The 22,887-nt window shown below is 53.8% G+C and overlaps 1 protein-coding gene and 1 long non-coding RNA gene across 10 annotated transcripts; both read left to right on the top strand.

Moving 5' to 3' along the window:
• The first annotated feature begins 165 nt into the window (after positions 1–165).
• On the top strand, positions 166–10,048 carry LOC146430198 (uncharacterized). Of its 2 annotated transcripts, XR_014855296.1 has the most exons (7): positions 166–267; positions 336–453; positions 714–2,131; positions 4,475–7,163; positions 7,278–7,484; positions 8,403–8,505; positions 8,784–10,048. It is a non-coding gene; the product is annotated as an uncharacterized LOC146430198 (long non-coding RNA). The 2 variants fall into 2 exon arrangements; XR_014855295.1 differs by lacking the exon at positions 8,403–8,505.
• An 893-nt stretch (positions 10,049–10,941) lies between these two features.
• CMKLR1 (chemerin chemokine-like receptor 1) lies at positions 10,942–21,687 on the top strand. Of its 8 annotated transcripts, none has more exons than XM_085075608.1 (4): positions 12,442–12,916; positions 15,803–15,973; positions 17,858–17,948; positions 18,372–21,687. In XM_085075608.1, exon 4 carries the CDS (start codon positions 18,413–18,415, stop codon positions 19,496–19,498), a length of 1,086 nt encoding a protein of 361 aa, XP_084931734.1. In that variant the 5' UTR covers positions 12,442–12,916; positions 15,803–15,973; positions 17,858–17,948; positions 18,372–18,412; the 3' UTR covers positions 19,499–21,687. The 8 variants fall into 8 exon arrangements, with proteins under 8 accessions (XP_084931733.1, XP_084931739.1, XP_084931734.1 ...); XM_085075610.1 differs by lacking the exon at positions 12,442–12,916 and adding an exon at positions 12,970–14,223; XM_085075607.1 differs by lacking the exons at positions 12,442–12,916; positions 15,803–15,973 and adding an exon at positions 10,942–11,230.
• Positions 21,688–22,887: the final 1,200 nt, after the last annotated feature.

Raw genomic sequence — 22,887 nt, 5'->3', positions numbered from 1 at the left:
ACGCGTCCCTTAAGCCCCTCCCCTCCGCTTCCTGCAGCCGCTTCCGGGTAGCGCCGCGCCCCGAGCGCTGAGCGGCTCGTGGAGGCTGACCAATGGCGAGCGCGTACGTCAATCATAGCCGTACAGCCAATGAGAAGGGAGTATGTGGAGAGGGCGGGCGCTGTTGCCACATAAGGGCATGGCGTGCTGTTGCTAGGCGACGGGAGCGCGGCAGGGCCTGTTCGGGTTTAATTCCATTGCTATTTGCATGGAAAATCACTTCTTCCTGTTAATACAGAGTTCCTCCCGCCTATCCCTGGCCCTTATGGAAAATACTCTTTATTTTTGCCCTTTAGTGTGAAGAATCAGTGTGTTTTGGTGCTCCACACCTGTGCCTCTCCCTCCGCTGGATTCAGGATTCAGGAGAGATTGGACAAAAGCTGGAGGAAATGATAATGTTTTGAGGAATTGAAGGTAATGCACTCAGGTTGCAGCATCTAGCAAGGTGATAAGGTGGTTTTCTACCATGTGCTTGCACAGCAGATCATCCCCAGCAGGGAAAAATAACCTGTTCTGTCAGAAATAAATGTGGGGAATTTAAATTGTATTTCAGAGGAGATGTGCCTGTGCCCAGCATCCTGATCCACGATAGCTTTTTGCTGCCCTCACTCCATCTGCTTCCTCTGCAAATGGAGTTTTCCAGAGAAAATCCCCCTTTTTTGGCTTGTTTTCAGCAGGAAAAGCAGTATCTGCTCCCTCAGATGCTCACTGATTTCCCCAGGATTGACAAAAGCAGCTGGATGAGCTCGGATCAAGCATCATCCCTAACCCAGCCTGACAGGGATCAGCCCTGGGATGTGCCCAGCACATGGAGCCCCAGGCCATCCCTGCAGCTCCAAATTGCCGTGTCCTCCAGCCAGCTGGAGCTGCCACAGCCTGTCGATGCCTGCAGAGAAATTTGGGGGATAATCAGCACTGGAAGGATGAGCAAATCCCTCCTCACTTCAAGAGGAAACTCTGACAGAAATATGTTTTCCTCAGTGCCAGGGATCTGACACCTAAACCTAATTACGGGATAATTGCAGAGCAGGGATAGATTTTCCTTTTTCAAAATGGCTTAGAATCTGTTCCCTAATTAAATCTGATCCAGCAGAGTGGGGCAGCAGGGATAGCCAGGAATGCCTGGTGTTTCATCCCAGCTTTGCTGCCCTTGGGATGCTCCAGGCTGAGGCAGAACCCAACGATGTCACATCGTCCCCTGGGACACTGCAGGTCCTCGGCATTCCCACAGCTCTTCCTCAGCTCAAGGATCTCCATGGATGACTTTGTCAGGGATAGCAAAGGGAGAGCCCAAAGGTGGGAAGGAGAGCTGTGGAATGCTGGAGCTGCAGCCTGGATTGTCCTGCTGGGTCATCCTGGGAGTTCTGGACGTAGCTGGACACTGCCAAAGGGATCCCGTGTGGGGGAATTTGCATGTGGAGCAGCGTTCTGGAGGGACTCTGGAATCTTTCTCATGACGTTAGGATTTATTCCTCTCTCTCTGCGAGGCTGGATCCCACGGATTTGGGAGCGGTCGGGTCCCTGCAGCCGGCAGATGGCACTGACTCATCTCGCTGCTCCACGGAAACATCCCAGCCCGCTGCATTCCCCCGCCAGGACCTTCCCACCGTCTGCCTTTAGAGGCACCGATCCTGAAAAACATATTTGAAGGTTGAGTAAGGCCCTGGCTTCCTTCTAGAACTGTTTGTGCTGGGATGAAATGCTCCTGTCTGTGTGCTCAGAGATTCCTGGGGTCTGGTGTGACAGCAGCCAGAGGCACAGTGTTTGTAGTCCCCAAATCCTGCACAGTGCCATGGCTGTGAGGCTGATCCTTGGGACAATCTTCCCTGGCCCAAACCTGGAAGATGTGATCAGGCAGATCCATCAGTGTTGTCCCTTTCAGGCCAGGCTGGAACGAGCTGGGAAAGGGAAGATATTCCTTCCCATGGCAGGGAATGAGATGATTTTTAAGTTCCCTTCCCACCCAAACCATTCCATTATATTTCCCAGAGGAGCAGTGGGATTCCTGGCAGAGAAGGGGGGACACCTTCATGTGACAATCATCCTTGAACAGCTCCAGTTCCACCCATTTCCCATCTCCAGGGCTCCCCAAGTAGGACGAGGAGGACTAAAACGGGCAGCAGGGTGGGAGTGCAGTGGGAACAGATTACAAAAGGAGCTATTTTCCCTTGAAGCTTCTCAGCTCGCCCCCTGCTTAGGTCCTGACAGCTGTCAGAGCTCAGCAGGTGTCCCAGGGAGATTTGGGAGGGCATGGAAGGAGCTTGTCACACTCGGGGGTGGCACTTTTTGTGGAGTCCCTGGTGCTGCCAGTGCCACCAGGGGTGGGGACAGTGGTGGCTCCAAGCTTTTCTATGCTGAGAGATCCTCTGCTGGTCGTGGATGGTTTCAAGCTCTTCCCTGCTTGGATTTCACTTTGCAACCCACCTGTTTAGGTGTGGGGATGACTGGATCCTCCTGGATTTTTTTTTTTTTTTTCCTTGTTGATGGTCAGCTCCAGGATGGAAGCTGGAGAAAATTCCTCATGGGCAGCAGTCCCTGTCCTGGGGACCAGGGATGTCCTGTGGGATGTCCTGGGTGCAGGATGAGGCCATCTGGGAGTGGTCTGGGGACAGCCTTGTGCCACAGAGGGATGTTTTTCCTCAAAGGTGCCAGGAGAGGGGATGATGCTCAGTCACCATGGCAACGGCAGTGCAGGGATGCTGGGGACACAGCTGTGTCCTGGCAGAGGTCTCATGCCCTGATCCTGGGCTGAATTCCAACATTTCAGTCCGTGTGGGCTGCCTGGGAGGGGCTCTGCCCAGCCAGGATGCCCTGAGCAGGATTAGAAAACAGGAATATTCCTGATATTCCAGAGCTATTGAAGTTCCTGAATCCCAGGGAGATAAGCAGGAGCAGAGGCCTCAGAAACCACCTGCCACTCAAGTTTTGTTTCTCCATGGAGCTAAGTTTCCAAAGGCTCCAGAGCCTGGGATATGCAGATGACTCTTGATATGTGTTGATTGTTATAAATGGGAACCAAAGCAGGTGGATGATCCTTTAGGAATCATAAAAACCCCTCTGTGGTTGGAAACATCGAGGAGATCTAGCCTTGGAATTCTGCACCTCTATTTCCTCAGGAACAACGCAGGAGTTGGGAAAAATTGGATTTGCAAAGCTGTGCTGTTCAGCAGAACTCAGAGAGCCCTCTTGGAAATGAGGAGGCAGAGCCTGTGTCATTCCCAGCTTTCCAGGGTGCTCTATTAATTTTCCTGTGTGCTGCTGGATAAAACCAATCCTCTGAAATTCCTCTAAATTAAAACCCAGGCTCCCCTCTCCCCCTGCCAGCAGGGAGCAGCCCCTGCTTGTGGAACTCCATCATTATCAGGTGCCTCCAGCACTCTGCAAAAACTCAGAGCTGGGAAACATTTCCCCTTATAAGGCTGGATTTAATTCCTTGGGAGCTGGAATGTTAAATTCCCCCAGCTGGGCTTTGTGGCTTTCAGCAGGAAGAGGCTGGGCTGGAGCAGGAGCTGGGTGTGAATCTCTGAGCACTGGGAGGGTGCAGGTGCCAGGCTCCCTGTCCCTTCCCAAAAAGAACACCACTGGCAGCTCCCTGCTTGTGTTTGGCAACTGAACAGGAGCAGTGAGAATCTGGAAATAATCCCAGCAGGGGAGAAAACCCCAGGAGCTAAAGCAACCGAGAGAAATCTCATTTTCTGCTGGAATTTCAGAGGCCTGGGCAGTGAACAAACAATTATTTCCCTGTGCCTTTGCTGGGTAGATCCATAATTCTTGAGTGACAGGGGGGCAGTGCTGCTGGAAAACTGAGATAATGATCTGCTGGCGTGGATAAATCAGGAGAGAGCTGCAGGAGCTCCAGAAGTGCCTCCATCCCTGCTCCTGGGAGCCTTGGAAGTGCAGGGCTGAGCTCTGGCCAGGCAGGAAGGAGCAATGCTGGCAAGGGAAGAAATGTGTGGAAGGAGAAGCAATTCCATGTTGTGCATCCTTGATGTGCAGAGAAATTTGTTGTGATATAGGAATTTTGGCTGGGATTTGGACAAGGCAGTGCTGCTAGAGAGGAATCCAAAGGAATTGGTGTTTCTTTCCAGCACAGCTTGGATTTCCCCCTAACCCCATGGGCACAGAAATTCAAAATCCTGCTCTCCGGGGGGGAAGGAAGATTCCCTTTCCCTCACCTCTCAAATTTGGGGTAAACCAAGTGATTCCAGGAGGCTGCTGGGGGTGGGAAAGGGCTCAGGACTGTGCTCAGACCTCCCAGGGAATTGCTCCAGCTCCCTGCCTCCAGCAGCAAGTTTAATTTCCATGGAAAACCAGCCCAAGCCTTCCCAGCTCAGCTGGCGTTTTTCTAGTATCCCAGTGATGTTCAAATCGATTCTCTGCCTAATTAGCTCGTAAATATGATTCCAAGTTTCTTTTTTCCCCCTCCTCTTTTTAGGTGTGGAAGGAGAAATGCATCAGGAAAACCACGTGGGAAAAGCATCTGTTTCCCTCTGTCCCACTTCCAGCACAACCTGCTGCTTCATTGGGATAAAAACTCAGCTCTGGAAGTGCCTCTTCTTGTGGGGAGGAGAGAGACACTCTTGGAGGTGTTGAAATTGAGGTTTCTCTGAAGGACTGGAGCACGAAATGTGTTTGGAATCGCAGCAGAGGGTGGGGAATGCACCTCTGAGTCAGCAGGGAGGGCAGGAACAGGGAAAAATCCCTCAGGAGATGCATCAGCCTTGGGAAAAGTGTGTGAGGATCACATTCCAGCAGGAATTAGGGAGCTGTCCCTGTGCCAGCTGAGTTCCCTGTGCCTGGCATTCCTGGAGGAGCACAACCCATCGGCGTCCTCCTGGAAAAGGCACCCAAATAGGGGCAGCTCCACCAGCAACACTATTTTTATTTTTGCCAAATATTTGTGGAAAATCCATGAGGAATTTGCCTTTCACTGTGATTTTTTTATTGCAGCTTTGGGGTCTGAACGAGCCATGCCCTCTCTCCAGGACCTGCCAGGGTGGGATAAGATCCAGGGAAAGCTGGAAACTTGGCAAAGCTGTGTGGTAGAAAGTGAGCCTGGGGTTGTTTTTTAAAGGCTGAGAGTAAACACATCCCAGGAACTGCCAGTCCATGGAAACCAGAGATAAGGGAGTCTGTTAATAAGGTTTCCCATATTTATTTGATAACTGGTGGGTCCAGCAGGCACTGGTGGCTAAAAATAAAGGAGATCTCCGTGGGATCTGGGATAATCAGGTTGGAGGAGAATTGTCCTCAGTGCAAGCTGGGGAATCCACCTGGATTTGAAGGTGGAGTGGGATTTGCAGCAGGATATTTATCCCAGGTGGGTCTGGGTGTGTCCCACCACGCTGTTCTTACTGGTGTTACTGGTCCTGCTCTCTGGGAATGACTCCAAAGCTCCTTTTGGGATCCCTGCTCTGGAATTGCCACGGCATCGTTTGGAGCAGCTCGTGGAGCCACCCAGCCTCAGCACCATCCTGGCACTGGTTTGTGCTGGAAGCACTGGGAGGAGGCTGCTGGGGTGGCTGTTGCCATCTGGGATGAGGGAAAGGGCTGATCCATGAGCCTGGGTTTACCTGGGGAGTTCATTTTCCCTGTGGGAGCAATCAGGGTGTTGGTGACACTGCCGAGTGTCTGGGGACACCCAGGGATCCTCAGATCTGCCAGGGTGAGCTCCACATCCTCCACCCAGCACGGATCCCTGGACAGGCCAGAAGCTTTTCTTCCCATTTTTTATAATTTTCTTTCCCTCTTTCCATCCTGGAGCAGCTTTGGGCTCCATTTGGCAGCAGTTTAGCCATGGGATCTCATGTTTTGCCTTGATAATAAATCTTCCCGAAGGAAAAGGAAGGGGAAGGAAAATCTCTGCTGCTGTAAATCCTGGGAAGGCAGAAGCTCTCCCATGGCAAATTCCCTGCCAGGGATGTTCCCAGTCTGAGCCCAGAGGTCCTGAAGGAAGAGCTCTGCTTTGGATTCAAGGATGTGCCAACATCTAATGAAGGAAGAGCCTCCAGGCTTCCATTAATTAACAAATTAGCTCATCAAGAGGCTTCCTAATTTGTTGGATATAAAGCTGGCCTATTAATTAAACAAGAGGACAGATTTTAATTTGCCAGAGAGCACATTTAATTGATAAATGACTCGTTTAAACCCTTCATGGTGGAATTTTCCAGGAGCAACGATGGGAGACGAGAGCATGGAATCCTCCAGGCAAGGAATTCCCATCCCTGGGATGCTGTGCTTTGGGAAGGGATTTGGGATCACCAATATCCCACCACCTCTCTCTTCATTGACCCATCCACTAACTGGGTCTGCTTACATCCAGCCTCTCACTCCTCTTCCCCTAAATCCTATTAATTCCCTGTTTTCCATAGGGAATTGTTTCGCAGGAGTTCCTCACCAGCTGGGATTTGCCAGGTTGGGAAGATGCCAGGCTGGGGGTGATGGATGCCCCAGTGCAGTCATATTCCAGGTGGGATATCCAGGAGATATCCCTGGGAATTATGGCCCTGCTGTTGCTCCTTGAAGGAAGCTTCTGCTGGCATCAGAAGCAGCCAGAATTCTGCAGCCAGAATTAATTCCTGCACTGAAGGACAGGGATAAATCAGAGGTCTCCTGGCATTCCAATGAACTCCACACAGAATTAATTCCTCAGACATCCTCTCCCCATCCAGATGTGTTGGGGAAGCTGCATCCAACCAGGGTATCCCAAATTCCCTTTTTCCAAGCTGTTTTTCCCCCAAAAAGCCTTAAGGGAGAGTGGGTGAAATACATGGAGTCCTGCCCGGATTTTAAATTTATCCCTATTGATTTGTAAGGTTTTTCCAGTGATGTGACACAGAACATTCCCGTGGCTCCACAGCACAGCTTTCCCTCCTTTTGGGCTTGGCTTTGTTTCCTTTCCAAGGCAAATTCTTGGATCTGGCTTCCATCAACGGCACCCTCTGGATAGATCCCTACATTTCTGGATTTATTTAAATAAGTCTTAGATAACAGCTGTATTTTGGGAATGGGATCATGTGCCAGCCTTGGGAGAGGGTTGGATCCAGGCTGAGCTCTGGATATTGGGACCAAGGATCCACATCCATCCAAGGAAGATGCCATGGGGAACCCCAGTGAGGGCACAGGTAACCCCAAAACTCCCTGGCACTGCCGAGCAACTCCCTCACTCCAGAAATAGTCCCAGGCTGGCAAAGGCTTAGGAATAAAACATATTTTGCTGTTATTTTTAAAAATTCCAGGGCAATTGGAGCTCAGGGGATCTGCACCAAGGCCACCCCTGGCCAAAAAAATCCCGAAAAAGGCATGGATTTCTCAGAGCTGGAGGGAATGCTGAGCTTTCCTGCGAGGAGTTTCTTCCCAGTCTGGAGCTGGGCAGTCCCTGTGCCCATCCCAGCCAAGCCAACTTCCAAATAACTTGTCCCTGCAAAGCTCTGCTCCATGCAATGGTGAGTTCCCAGAAGTTAATTTCAAGGGAAACTGGGTTTATTTATTAAAAGATCATAAATAAAGCAGGTTATTTCCTTATGGATGTTTGGGAATTGGAAGGAATCTCTTGTTATTAAGTCATTGTTATTAAGCTGGTGCCTTAAAGAACTGGGAGGTTCCTGAGGGGTTTTTCAGCCAGATCCCACTGATTTTTCCTGGGAGATTTCAGGAATACTCCCCTCTATCCGTGTTTGGTGTCTTCACTCAGCACACCAGCAGCAGGAAAAACACATCCAGAGGATTTTACGGTGGTGCTGAAGGAGTTTAGGGTGAAAGATGAGCCTGAATTCAGCCCTGGCAGTTCCAGCACAAGGAATTGAAGACCTGTCAGTATCTCCTGTTTTCCAGTGGGATGTTCACCATCCAAACCTGGAGCACTGTAGGGATTTTATTAATGGGATTTTCCTATTCCAAGGCCAGGCTGGATGGGGCTTGGAGCAACCTGGTCTATGGAAGGTGTCCCTGTCCATGATAAGGGGTGGAATGGGATGAGTTTAATGTCTTTTCCAACCCAAACCATCCCAGGACTTGATGCCACCTCTGCTCATAAATCCCTGGGCAGGTGACATCCTGTCTGTCACCTCCTGAGGGGTTCCAGGGCAAGAGCAAAGTGTCCATACCTGGCAATTCCTCATCCCTGCTCTGGGAACTGTCAGTGGCCCTTGATAGCTCCGGAAATCACCACTAAATTTCCTGATGTGACACTTCCATCACTCCTGGGGGAAGCTGTCCCTGCAGGTGGGTGATGCCATGGATGGGGGAATCCATGGAGCAGCACACTGGGAATGTTCCCATCGATCCTGCTCTGCAAAGGATGGGGTTTGGGAGCCAAGAACTTGGAATTATCCCCCAACCTGTGGGTGTGCATCGCTCTCCAGGTGCCATTTGGGATTCTGAGCATGGATGAAGCCACTCCAGGGCTTTGCAGGGGAAGCACATGGAAAAATGGGAGAAATGATGGAAGATTGGAGCTGAAGGGAGGTGGGGAAAGCACTGTGAGGGTGTTTGGGGTCTGAGCCGTGCAGAGATGCCCTGACCTGCCCACCCTAAGGGTGGGATGCCAGGATATGATGCCATCCTGGGAGCACAGTGGGATTTGGCCATGCTGTCCCAGCCCAGCCATGTTCCTGGGGTTATTTATAAGTCGAGTTGCACAAGGTTGGGACTGAGTTCTTTTCCGTGGTTGTATCAAATCAGCGAAAAAAGGGAACGGGAGCCGTCTCTCGAACATCCTGTCTGTGGCTTCTTTATTTGTGCAGGGAGGTTGCATTTCCACTTGGATCGGGAGGCAGTGACAGGATCCAGAGCTCGGAACCACAGCGGCTGCGGAGCCAGGGATGAGATCCTTGTGGGAAAGGCAGGGCAGAGTTATCCACGGGCATAAACCCAACCCTGAAAGCCGGGATTTGGAGCTGGGATATGCAGTGGGAACCTCGTTATGGCCTCATAGCTGAGTCCAGCTCCTTTCCCAGCCATTCCCATTGATCCCCACGGCTCTGCCCAGGGCGAGGGAAAGTGCTGCTGGATGCCAGAGGAAGCTCCCCCGGAGAGGGAAAATCTTCCTCCAATTTCTTCCCCATTTAGCGCCACATCTGTTTCGGGATGAGTCAAGCAGGTTCCCAGAGGCTGTGTGGGAAGGAAGGAGGGCGAGAGCCGCAGGGGTCAGACCTGCCGGGCTCCATCCGCAAATCCCAGCTCCATCCTCACATCCCGGCTCGGCGGGGAGCTGCTCCAGGCCGTTTAATCAGCCCAAATCAATTTGGAGCTCTAATTGCTTTGCTCGGTGTGGGTGGCACTCGGCGCTTGCCAAGGACACGACAACTGCCAAAGGCTGCGCTGGCTTCGGCGCCTGGAATTGCTGTTCCCGACGGCTGCTCCTGCACGGATTTCGCTCTGTCACCAGCCCTGGAAGCAGGGATTTGTCCTTCCTTTGCTGAGCAGGCGCTGCCGAGTGCCCCGGAGGGAAATCCCAACCCACAATCGCTCGGGATGGGAAATGGTATCCCAAGGCAGAGTGTTTTCCCTTCATCCTGCTGAACTCAGGGATGAGTGTGTGTGAACAGGATTCTGCATCCTGCCTGGACACGGGAAGCGGCAGGGAACTGGGGAAGGAGTCAGTGCCCCGGGATGGGGTGGTTCTGTGGGATTACAGAGCTCAGCCTTGCTGGGAGCACTGGGATTGTGGTGGGTCTGGGCTGAGGATCTCTCAGAGCTGCTGGGATTTCAGTCGTTGCTCCATTGCAATGTCCCGTTGGCAAGGCCACGTGCAGGAGCATCCATGGCAGAGCATTCCCACCCCACCAGGCCCTGGGGTGGTTTTGGGAAGCCCCCAGGTGCCAGCATGTGGCTTGTGCCACCCAGACCTGCTGGGCTGAGCATCTCTTGGTGGCACAGTTTGACTCCAGACACACCAAAGGAAATCTCATCAGTTTGTGGTTGGTTTTCTTACTTGCTAGCTGGATTCACAATGCTTTTTGGCCTGTCTGTACATCTGAGTGTAATTAATTAACCTTAATTCATCTCCTGTGATGGTTGAACTTCCTTTTTTCTGGGGAGAGGGTTGGAGTGCCTGATGGTAAAGCCATTTTTTGTACTTGAGCTGGTGCTGGGGTGTCCCAATGGGGCAATTCCTGCTCTTTTCCAGACTGGACGAGGACTAGGGGACACCACTGCCAAATTTTCTTGTTCTGTCTTGTGCTGCCTTTGCTCCCAACCCCTGCACTGGCTCATATCCCGCTGGGATGCATGCTGGGACTGGGATGGCTGAGGCTTGGGAGCTGCGTGGGGAGGGAAGGAATTTTCCCGGTGCCACATCAAGCCTGGGGTTATCCAAACCTCCTGCTCCGTGTGGGTGGGGGCTGCGCTGCTCTGTGCTCCCACAGTGGGGTGTTGCCCCAAAAACCTCTCGTTTGTCCCCCTGAACCTCATCCTTGCATCCAGCCTTTCCCATCCCTCCTACCCAGGGGACCCTGGAGCCTCTCCCAGCCCCTCTGTGCCTCCCAAAGAACTTGTCTTGCAGGTGTTAAAGGGCCTGAGGGTGACAGATCTGCCACCGCAGAGCCTCTGCGGGCTGGGGGGCAGCCTGGAAGCAGCTGCAGCATCCTGGTGGTAATGAAATCCATCGGGAAAAGCAACCCCTGAGCAGCAGGAGCGGCGTTTGGGAGCCAGATTCGCCGAAGGGAAGTGACTCAACGTCTTGGAAGGAGTTGGGGGCGGTGAGGGGAGCAGAGGACAGCGCTTGACCCAGGGTGGGGACAGCACCGTGGCGAGGGCTGGCAGCCACCTGCCTCTCCTGGGGCTGCGGGCTGGAGCAGCATCCCTGCGGAGCGCTCCGGGCTCCGTTATCCCTCCTCGGGGCGGTGTGCTCGGGGCCGGGGGGGCGGCACAGGAAAGGAGGCCCCTTGGGAAGCTGCTCGTTGCTTCCTCACGCTGGGTTGCGATCCAGGCCAGCGTTCCCAGCTCCCGGCGTCACACCCTCTCCCAGCTGTTGCTCGCCGAGCGTCGCGCTGCCAAGAAAACCTTGGTGATGGATGCAACTCCTTCCCCCTCGCCGCTCCCTTAAAAGCGGAGGGAAGCGGCAGCGTGCCTGCTCCTGGTGCCGGTTGAGCCGGGATCCGCCTGGGAATGGGATCCCGCTGGCAGCCAGGGCACCCCGAGCTCGTCCTGCCCGACACGGAGCAGCGGGAGAGCGTTGGCACCGCGCGAGGTATTGGGGAAAGTCGCTGCGAGGCTTGGTGCGGGATGGTGGGAGCGCTGGGGGTGTTACTGGGAGAACTGGGTTGTTACTGGGACCAGACGGGACAGGAGGTGGTGGCAGAGCGATGGCGCAGATCCAACCCCTGCCACCCTCCAGCCAGGTCCGTGTTTCTCGCGGGTTTTGTAATTTTGGGACATTGGGACATACATTTGTTTCCTGGGACATTGCTCTCTGGGGACCTCCTGCAGGTGCCACAAGTGTGGAACATCCTGGAGTTATCCCATCCCGGGGGTCCCGTGAGCCCCTGGCAGAGAGGGACACCGGGGAGCCCGAGTTCCCGGTTCAGACAGCGGGATTGGCACATCCCTTCCCAGTTGTCGCCTCAGGGCTTTTTGGGGCTTCTCCTTTCCCCATGCCAGCCCCACGAGCCGGCACATCAGCACTTTTCCCCCTGATTCAGCTCGGCGATGTTGCGACACGGAGTTGTGCAAAGCCGGCAGCAGCTCCAGTTCCTCTTTTTCGGCTCTCACGGAGCTCTCCGGGCGGGACGGGGTCAATGTCCCCACCTGACGGGACACGGTGGCCGTGAGCTCCCTGCTGGCATCACCCAGTCGGGTGGCGATTTTCCTGTTGTGCCGCCGGCTCTGAGGAACCTGGGATTTGTCCCTTGTGCGTGGCTGAAGCCGAGAGCTGGAAAACTCATGGATATTGGTGATGGAGAGCAGGTGGGGCTCTGGTGGAAGGTGATGCTCTGGTGTAGCTTTTGGCTCAGGTATTGTGCATTTCCATTTGAATGAGCTATCCGGGCTCAGGGCAGGGGTTTGTGTCCATCCTGGCTCGGGGCAGGGATTTGTGTCCATCCTGGCTCGGGGCAGGGATTTGTGTCCATCCTGGCTCAGCTCTTGCCGGATCACTGGATGCACCATGGATGCCACTGGCAATTTCCAGCTCCTGGCAGGCACAGGGTGGAGGTCAGGGTGGCCCTTGGCTGGTGACCCTCTGTTTGGTGTCCCAGTGCAAACCAGGACAGGCTGATTTCCTCACTGAGGACACACTGCCAGATCCCACCTCAACCCAGCTGGATGAACAGCTGGGAATGGGCAGGACTTGGTGAGCAGTTCCCCTTCTTCCCTGCACCCCAGCGATGGTTTCAGGTGATCCCTCTCCTTCATCTGTGAGGCCAGGAGCACCCCAGGAGCAGAGCATGGATTTGGGGGTTGTGGGAAATAGGGACGAGGGGCAGCCGGGGTGGAGAAGCCCGAGGTGACCCCTTGGCTGTGCTCACAGCAAGGGATGCCCAAACCCTTCCCAAAGGCTCCAGGGGACTCCCAAATCTGCTCTGGGCAGCACAGGAGCTGTGGTGGACAGGGCACGTCACGGCCACCACATCCCCTCTCCGTGTGCAGCTAAACTCTGCAAGTTCCACATCCTGCCCCAGAGCTTCCCCCTTCAGCTCTGCTGAGTCCAGCAGCTGGTTTATTCCACGGGTTGCGTTTATTTCCCTCATCATCCCATCCCATGCACATCTCCCCGGGATGAGAAATCTCTACAATATCCATGTCAGCTCCAGCTGGGTGCCAAAGCCACAAGGCCAGGGTCATTCCCATGCCAGCCCTAACGGGGCTGTAGGAGAAGCAGAGATGTCTAATCCAACCTCCAAATGCTGAAAATTCCTTGGGGATTCATCCAGCTCAGGTAAACACCCTCTGGATTTATATATATTTATATATATTTAATAATTTATGGTTTTGGTAGGGATTTGGGAGGAGGGTTTGCTGGAGATTTGCAACCATTTGAGGTTTTTTCCCTCCCCTGTTGTTACAGAGTGGTTTGGGATCTCTGGGATCCCCGCTGTTCTTCACCCCAAACCCCTTAATTTTCCCTAAAATCCCCACCTCTTTTGGAGCTGGGCTTTGCAGCCTGCGGGGTGGGAAAACCGCACATCAGGGAGAGGAGCTGGCTGGATCTGGGGGGGTTGATGTCCTGACAGTGTGGCAGTGTCCCCTCGGTGGGGACAGGGAGAACAGGGTGGCTTTTCTTTGCCGCGCTGATCAGCATTCAGCTGGGCGCGCCGAGCACAGCTGGGAGGATGCTCCCGCGGATCCGGGGTGACTTCCTCGCTCGGGGGGGCTGAGTCTGCTGTCCCCAGCCGTGCCACGTCCCCTGCAGGGTCACGTCCTTCTGTTTTCCTGGGTTTCTTTCCCTTTGTACGCCCCAAATCCGGAGTGATGTCCCCGAGTGTTGTCCCCAAGGAGCCCTGATAAAGCCCAAGGTTAGGGACACCCTCACTGGACAGCTGGGATGTAGCAGGGAGGATGCTCCGAAAAAGGGAGTTTTATTGGTCTTTTTATTGCTTGAGAAGTGCCAGGAGAAAACCTTGGATTATTAGGAAAAAAAGAGAGCAGAGGAGATGAAAGAACTTTTATTATCTTGGAAGTCGAGTGATTTTAAGCAGCTCAGAAGCACAAACTGCCCTTTTTAAAAGGAAAATCTTTGCCTGTGTCGGTACAAACGCCCAAAATTTTCCTCTTTAACCCTCAAACCTGCCCAGGAACAGAATGGATGGAGCAAAAGGCCAGGATTTTACAAGCGGGGCGGCTCTTTCAACACTTTGTGCCAGGGAAGTCTGGATTCCTCTGCCCGAGTTTCACCCTCTCATGACCCGAATTTTGAGGTTAAACCCCACTTTCTGCCTGGATTGGGGTCGTTCCCCATGGGGGTGACCCCACACTGTGGCCAGGAGGATCCATGGGATCCATCCCACCCCATCCCGACGCAGCCCGGCCGGCTGTGCCCAGATAAACACTGACTCATGTTATTCTGTCCCACCCTGGGCACAGCAGCTTTTTTTAAGGCTGCCTTTTCCAGCTATTCCCTTTTTCCTGCTCCGTTCACACGGGCGGGGTGCTGAGCCCCAGCCGGGATGCAGGGAGAGGCTGGAGGCTGCCCGGTGGGGCTCCTGGATCCGTGAGGAGAACTGGGATGTGTCTGAGTGGATGCAGGTAGGGATCAAGATTCCCTTGGAGCAGAGCTCCGTGCCTCAGTTTCCCCCGCGGCTGTGCCCCCTCCCTTTGCCCTGGGGGTCTCCAGCTGCTGGGGGAGGACTGGGAGAGCTTCCAGCCCGGATCCTGGCTGGCAGGAGCTCCCATGGCATCCCACATCGCTGTCCCCTCCCCAGGCTCCTGGAGCAGGACAGAGGGGTCAGGGGTGGTGGCAGGGCTGGAATCGCAGCCAGGAGCAGCTTTGGGACAGGCTGGAGCTCGCGGGGTTGAGGTCTAAACTTTGAGGTCTGAACTCCCCTTTTGATGGGCTGATGGTGGGTTTACATCGAGGAATTGGGGACCATTCCGGGTATCCCGGTGGGGAGTCAGTGGGATGCTGGGCAGCATCATCCCCGTGGCAGCTGTTGCCATGGCAATCGCTGGCTTAAATAAGGGGGAATCGGAGCTGGGTACCCAGAGCTGTGCTCCCTTTTGGTACCTCGCTCCCCTGAGCACCGGCAGTTCCTGGGAGCTGGATGTCCCTCCCGGGTGACCCTGGGTGCCAGAGGGGTGGGTGGGGTGGCTCGGGTGCCAGCCTGGGATGGGGTTTGCATCAATTTTCCCTAGGATATGAGATGTAGCCCACGGAATCCCTCGGGATATTCGGGATCCAACCTGTAGGGTGGCACTCCAGCCCGGCCAGAGCCACGAACCCCCACAAAACTGGGACCAGCACCTGCCACATGTCCCCAGGGCCATCCCTGCCCTCCGGGGACATCCAGGACTGCGGCAGTGCTGAGCGGGGTCCAACACCAGCGGGTCCAGGGGGATGTGCAGATCCTGTTTTGCGCCGTGCCCTTCCCGAAGCTCCTCATCTCCTAACATCTGCCGGCAGTTCGCCTCTCCCGGGGAGCCGTGCCGGAGCTGCGGGGACAGCTGCCCGTTCCTCCCACGCCCGGAGGAAGCGGCTTGGGGTTTGGGGTGAGCTGGGAGCTCGGAAACCACGGCTGGAAGGAGGGGAGGGAAGTGATCCGAGGAGGAAAAAGCAGAGCTGCTGCCGGGGAGGTGGCAGCGCGGGCAGGGAGCTGGCTGCTCCCGCGGGATTTGTTTGTCCTGTCCCGGGTGTCCCCTTGGGTGCAGGGGGACAAGCAGGGCTCCCCTCAGTGTCCCCAGTGCTGCAGACTCAACCCGGATTCATTTCACGATGTGGATCAAAGCGTGATGCACTTCCACAGCTCAGGCAGGATCTGATGTGCTCAAAAGCCTCTCGGCTTTGATTTAATTAAATTTAATTTGATTTGATCAGCTTCTATCAGTTCGCCTCAACCTGTCCCAGTACCTCCAGTAAAAACCTGGCCGGAGGGCTCTGGGCAGTCTGCCTATCCCTAAAAACTCCTGGAGCAGAGCTCTGACACCGCTCTTATCCATTTCCAGGGGGTCGAGCATCCCCTGCCCTCCCCGGGGCGCGGATCCCGCCGCCTTTCCCCGCTCACATCTTTCCCCCGCCCGCCCGCCTTGGCCGGGGCAGAGTTTTTCGCCCAGAAAAGCTGGATTTGAACATTTTTCTGCTGTTCTCCCGGTTTCCTGTTGCCTTCCCAAGAACAACACCCCTGACCTCATCCTCCCCCGGTATGCGCCGGGATGCTGCCGGTGCGAGAGCCGCCCGTCGGGAATCCCACCCGGCCTTCCCTGGGTACCAAGACAAACACAGCTGCGGGAATGACGGAGAAAAACTTATTTTTGGGTAAACCCTCCGCTCGTTTTTGTTGAGGTAGGAGGACAAAGATGAATAGGTTGAAGGGAGAACAGTGGTTTTGGCTCGAGCCGGGAATGTTCAGGCCGGAGAGGAGCGATGAAACACTCTTAGTGTTATGTGGAATTTTTTTTTTCCCCCAGACTTTGGTGGTTTTTTTTGCTGTGAGAAATGAGGAGGTTTCATGCCGCTGCCCCTGAGGGTCTAAATTTTTGGGAGGGTTTCGGGGAGGCAGGTGGGAGTTTGCTGGATGATTTTCCAGCAGGTTTGGGCTCCTGGTACCAATCCTGCAGAGCAAAACGAACAGAGAATTCGAATAAATAATCCAATGAACAGAGCTTTGCAATGAGCTGAAAGTCATCAGGCTCAGCAATTAAAAATAATAACAATGGGAGGATTTTACATTAAAAATGTGGAAGTGGACAGAGTGGGAAGAGGAGTGGGAATTTCTCCTGTCCCCACAGTACAGGGGCCGAATATGGGGTAAGAGTGACCCTGTGGTGGTGAGGGGTGGAGATCCAGCCCTGGGGGTCTTTCACTTGCCCCAGGGATTGTAGAGCAAGTCCAGAGAGCTTTGGGGCTCTCTGAATGATGGGAGTGGGGATGGGATGGGATGGGATGGGATGGGATGGGATGGGATGGGATGGGATGGGATGGGATGGGACGGGATGGGATATGATGCAATGGGGTGTGGTGGGATGGGATATGAGGCAATGGGGTGGGGTGGGATGGATGGATGGAGGTTCTGGGCTCCCCCACCTCTCTGCAGCTCTGCCTTTGGAGAGGGGATGACCTGAAACTCCCTGTTCCACAAAGCAACGACTCATTAATTACCATTAACATCGCTGCGAGAGTCAGTTCTGCTGATTCTGTTCCTTCCACCGGATCATCGACTTTAATTCACCTCTTTGGCCACCGAGGTTTCCCTGGGACAAGGCCTCTCCCAGCTCTGACTCCTTCCCAAGCTTTGCACTCAAACCTCATTTGTTCTGCCGCTTATCGTCCCGCGGAGCTGAGCCAGGGGGAGGTGACAGGGTGGGATTTCAGCCCCGGCCAGGGACTCCGCAGCAGCAATGGCAGGAAGGAACAGCAGGAAAAGCCCAGGGAGAAACAATAGCTTCCAACACAAACACCATGGGGATTTCAAAGCGGGGCCGGCGGGAAGGTGACGCTTGGGACCTTTGGGGTGAAACGCCTCGGGAACAGGGAGGGTCCAGTGAGGACATGTCCGGGTGGGATGCTCCATGCAGGGGCTCCTGCTCCTCGTGCCAGGGCTCGCTCAGGTTTTGGGGGATTTTGGTTTTATCCCAGCCTTACCCACGTTCACAGGAGAGAGGTTGAACCCCCTCTGTCCAGCCTCTGGAGCCCGGAGTCTGACAACAGTGAGCATTGTTGGTTTCCACAATTAACGTTTTCAAACACACAAGGCACTGATTGAATCAGGAAAATAAGGCTGGGAGAGTCCAGGATGTAAAGCAGATACTGCAGATAAAATGTGCCTTGTTTATATCTAATTGTACTAACCTGTGGCTCACAGTTTGGTTCTTTGTGTGCTGCTCGTGTTGGGTGCTTTTACAGAGGGTGCAGGACAGGATTTCTGTCCTGGGTTATCCCAAAAGGTGCTGGGATCATGGCAGGACCCCAGCTTCCCCAGAATGGTGGCAAGGAGGGTCCCCAGGCCAGCACAGCCCCCCAGGGAGGCTGCAAGGGGTTAATTTTGGCTGCACAGGGTTAATTGCGGTAGCACCCTGAATGGATTTCCTCCCTTAACCCAACATCGGGGGTGAACAGCCTTCCTTCGGCTTTAATATTACAGCTTTAATATTTGCATTTAATAGTTAATAATATGTAATATTAAATATTATTTGACATTTAATAAATATTTTCTGTTTAATATTCCAGCTCGTCCCCTAGGCCGGTGTGGAGGGAGCTGCCATTGTGCCCTGGGACATTGAACTGTCACCTGTCCCTCATCCCAACAGAGAGGAGAGAGGTGAGAGAGACCCTGGGGTGTGTGGGGAGCTTCTTGTTGGCTTTTCAGTCCAATTCAGGACAAAAAAAAAAAAGAGAAAAGCCATAATCTGTTGCAGATTGGAAGGTCTCAGAGCTCCTGATGAGCTGTTAATGAGCATCATCCCAGTTTTTCCCCCTGGAAGTAGGCGGGTAATCAACGTTTCTCACAGGATGAGGCTGCAGCCACATCCTGGTGGAGCTGAGGGACTGAATCACGTCCTGATGTCTCATGGCTGGAGGTGGAAATCATCAAGGAGCTGTGGGAGAACCTTATTTAGGGCCAGCAGTGGGGTTCCCATGGGATCCTCCATACCTGTGCGCTTTGTCCCCAATTCCCACCCGTGTCAGGGGCCATCGTCCCTCTCACTCTCCTCACTGTGATTAACACCAAATGTTTTCCCAGCAGGAAAAAATCCCCGGCTGCAGATCCCAGGCTGCTGGATAATGGCTCTTCCCAACCTCTCCGACTACCTGGATGTCATCAACAACTACAGCGACTACCAGGACTACACCTATGATGACACCAGCAGTGTGTGGGCAGACCCGTCCCCCGACCCCAGGGACATCGCCAGGATCCTGTCTGTCATCATCTACAGCGTGTCCTGCGTGCTGGGCATCCTGGGCAACGGCCTGGTCATCGCCATCATCACCCTCAAGATGAAGAAGTCGGTCAACGCCGTCTGGTTCCTCAACCTGGCCGTGGCCGACTTCCTCTTCAACATCTTCCTGCCCATCAACATTGCCTACACGGCCATGGGTTACCACTGGATTTTTGGCACGGTCATGTGCAAGCTGAACTCCTTCCTGCTCATCCTCAACATGTACACCAGCGTGCTGCTGCTCACCACCATCAGCTTCGACCGCTACGTCTCCGTGGTGTTCCCGGTGTGGTCGCAGAACCATCGCTCCACCAACCTGGCCTACGGGGTTTGTTTGGTCATCTGGACGGTGGGCATCGTCATGAGTTGCCCCTCGCTGGTTTTCCGGGACACGGCGCAGACCAGGAATTCGGTGATTTGTTTCAGCAATTTCTCCCTCTCCAGGAATATCTCCTACGAAGGGCTGGGTCTGATGAGGCACCGCACGGTGAACGTCACCAGGTTCCTGGCCGGGTACATCATCCCCATCACCATCATCACCTTCTGCTACATCGCCATCGTCCTCAACCTGCGCCGGAACCGCCTGGCCAAGTCCAAGAAGCCCTTCAAGATCATCGTCACCATCATCGTCACCTTCTTCCTCTGCTGGACTCCCTACCACCTGGTGAACCTGCTGGAGACTGTCCCTCACACGGTGCCCTGGTCTGTGTTTGAGGTCAGCATCCCCCTCACCACGGCGCTGGCAGCCTCCAACAGCTGCATGAACCCCGTGCTCTACGTCTTCATGGGCCAGGACTTCAAGAAGTTCAAGGTGACCCTCCTTTCCAGGCTGGTGAACGCGCTCAGCGAGGAGACAGGACATTCCAGCATCGTGCACAGGAGCTTCTCCAAGATCTCCTCCATGACCGAGAAGGAGACAACAGTTGTCTAAGCTCGGCCTACCAGGAATGGAGGCCCCTGGTGTTGACCACGGCCATCACTGTGACAGTGACCACTGCTCTGGTGGCCCTGGTGTGGGTCCACCATGGTCCAGCACTGTCCTACAGCCTATTTTTGATTGGTGTGCTGTCTGGGAGGCTGGTGGAGAATGGAGACCCCCAAGGCATGGAGAAGACACAACCACCCTTTATCTTGTGTGGGATTGCAGAAATCTTCTCACCAAACTCAGAAAACATTTTGGGGCTTTCCCGTCCAGCCTTTGCATTGCCTGACCCATTTAAGGGCTTTCCTGGTGTTCCCAGAGGAAATCTGGGAAGGCATCCAAAAAAAAGGGAAAAGTGGGAAAGCATCTCCACTGCCACGTGATTCCAGACTGGTGACACTCCTCTGTCCCACGGCTCCGTTTGTCTCCTTGTGGGAAATTCCTGAGGTGTTTTGGTACCAGAGCAAGATGTTCATGACTTTTGGGAAGTGACCCCATGAGGGGTTGGAATATCCCACCCCAAAGAACTGGGAAGTCTCAACTATGTTTTAAGTGATTCAGACCCTGACAGTGTGGGATCACACACCGGGTCACCAGCATGGAAAACTGGGAGAAAAAAGAGGGAAAGGTCGATTTGAAATGTCTTTTAACCCCTGCCTTTGATGGGCGCATTCCACACGGTACATTCTGCACAGCAGTTGGATATTTGGGATTGGGAACAGGCCCAGGAGTTGGGAATGCTCCTGGAGAGGACCTTGGCTCCGTTGCCAGCTGCTCCCTGGTGGGACCAGTCGGTTCCATGAGATGATTTTCTCTCTCCCATCTTGGGAGACTCTGGGAATCTCGTGGGAGACTCCACTGCTGCACACCCATCCCTGCAGGGACAGATGGACTGAGCCACCACCTCAATCCTATTTCACACCCAGTTAATCTGGGAGCTCCTTCCCTTCACCCCAACACCAGTGTCACCCTCATTTATCTGTCACCCCCAGCCTCTCACTCCCGGGAAAACAAGGAATCCCTGGATTTGGGTTTAGGCAGCCCCTGGTGGCACTGGGGACATTTCAGAATGTCCCTCGTGGAGCTCTGTGCAGGGTTTGCCGTGCTGGCAGTTGAGAGTCTGCTCCCGGGTGCTCTGAAAGGCTGAAATATTTATTTATAGCTTTCCTTGGAAATCAGAAAATGGAAAAAAAAAGAAAAAATGGAGAGGCAGCTCCCAGGAAAAGACAGGGAGCTATTCCCAGGCACAGGTACAAGTAAAGCCATGGTAATTGAGCCGCAGGAATGTCTCGGATCAGAGAGGATGCCGCGGTGTGAGCTGGATTTCGGGATTTCAGATGGATTATCTGGCATCCTCTCCGCCCCTGCCCTGCCTCCCTGCCCCACCTTGATCCTCACAACCTCCTCGGTGTGAGGGGATACTCAGCACCTGGATTGTCTCCATATCTCCTGGGGTTGGGATTCATCCCCTTCCCTAGGGAGCTCTGCCACATCCCTGGAGCCCACCACGTCCCATGGCCAAGTCCAGGGCTATTCCCAGCCCTGATCCTCACAGATTTTTCCCCAAAAATCCATGCAGGATCCAGACCCATGGAAGATTCTCTGCCTGAGCAGCCTGCAGGGCCTCTGTGGTGGTGGGAGGAGGTTCCTCTCACTCATCTCCCCCAGTATTTAATAAATACTGCTGGAAGGTTGCCGGGATCCTATTAGGAGTGGGATGGGACAGATGGGATGGGCAGGACAGATGGACAGCCAGGGCGGTGACAAGGACACACAGAACTCGCAGAGGATCTGTTTAGGGAACAGTGGGAATGGGATGTACCCAAAACCAGCAGCCACTGGGGTGTTTTGGGCTCAGGGTTTGGAGCAGCCTGGGCTCCCCTGCCCCTGCCCTGGATGTGGGAACAGTGGGATGAAGCCTCAAGGATTGGATGCAATCCCTCAGGTCCATGCTGGAGTTGGGATGCTCCTCACTGATTCTGTTGGCTGTTTCTTTCCAAGCCCATCTGTTATTACTCCAAACAGCTTTCCAAAAAATAAGAAAAACAAACCAAAAAAAAAAAAGCAGTGCCTTGGTACTTACCCTGGGGTTAGATCATGGCTGTAATGGCAGCCTGGGAATCCCAAGTTTCCCAAATATTTGAGTTTGTCTTTGTAGCTGTTTGCTTATTTAATAAAAACCCCGTTTTCCAGACAAATACCTCGGTGAGTGGAGTGGGAAGGACCCCAGAGTTTTTCAAGGAGCAGTCGCTTCCCTGTGTGTATTCCTGATCCCTGGTGTTGAATTTGGAATTATGGGAAAAGCTCAGGAGAAGAGGGATGGGGCTTGAGTGACTGAGGTGGGATCTGAGCCTTTTGGATGGGCTTTGGGAGATCTCCCATGGTGATCTTGGTGGGATTCCCTCTTGGATTTGTCCCTGGAAATGACTCTTTAGGGGAAAAAAAGAGGAATTTGTGGGGAAAAAAGAGCATCATTTCCCCCATGTCCACATGTGGGAACAAGCCTGTGTCAGCTGCCCTGTCCCCTCTTGGACCACATCTGGGAAAGGCTGTTATTCCAGACTGGATGAGGAATTATTAATGCCAGCTCTGTGTGGGATCAGTCTGTGGGATCTTGGCAAGGTTTGGGGTGAGGATGGGGAAGAAGAGATAAAAATCCACTGAGTTTTTCCTGCTGGACCCCTTCAGCTTTGAACGAACATCCCCAAGGAGCATCAGTGATTTCTGTTCTCCTGTCACCCGCTGAGACAGGCAGAAAACAGATCACCCAGGGAGCGTTAAAAATGCACATTTTTATATGCCTATAAAAGGGAAACAGGGAAAAAAACATCCCTCAGAAAACTTCAGCCTCGCCAGCCAGGCTTTCCTTCCCTTTTTGGCAAAGAAACACAATTTAATATTGCCTTGATTCCTCTGATATTCCTGTAATCCTGCAGGAGCTGCAGCCCTGGAATCTCCCAGGATGCTGGAGATGCATCCTGTCAGCATTCCTGGGGTTTTTTTGCAGTGCTGGATATTTTGGCCATGGAGGGGAAGGGGGCTGCACCCCCCAGCAGGGTCGGGAAGCTCCAATCCGTTAAATCAAGGATCCTTGGATGCATCCCGGTGATCTCCGTGCTGCTCAGCTGGAGACGTCCTTAGCTGTTCATTAACAAAGTCCTCTTGATTAACGGCAGCAGGAGGTTAATGACCACGGGCAGCTCTGGGGGAACGTGAACAAATTGGAATTAGAATCCAGGAAAAGGATCCAGGATTCTAATTCAGCTGTAGCTCCAGGGTTGGTGGTGTCAGGGATCTGCAGCTCTTTTTTGGGGCAGAAATGGGTGAGATTGGGATGCAGCTGGATTTAGCAGCTTGGAATTATGAGGTGAGTGGGGTGCAGAGTCACCAACATCCCC

Source organism: Lichenostomus cassidix, chromosome 15, assembly GCF_008360975.1.
Source record: "Lichenostomus cassidix isolate B80296 chromosome 15, HeHo_3.0, whole genome shotgun sequence".
NCBI lineage: Eukaryota > Metazoa > Chordata > Aves > Passeriformes > Meliphagidae > Lichenostomus > Lichenostomus cassidix.
The sequence above is the reverse complement of the archived record's forward strand: the minus strand, read 5'-3'. Positions and strand labels throughout refer to the sequence as shown.

What these genes read in the sequence shown, in the direction of transcription:
- CMKLR1 (XM_085075607.1), top strand. Translation starts at nt 18,413, where the DNA reads ATGGCTCTTCCCAACCTCTCCGACTACCTGGATGTCATCAACAACTAC.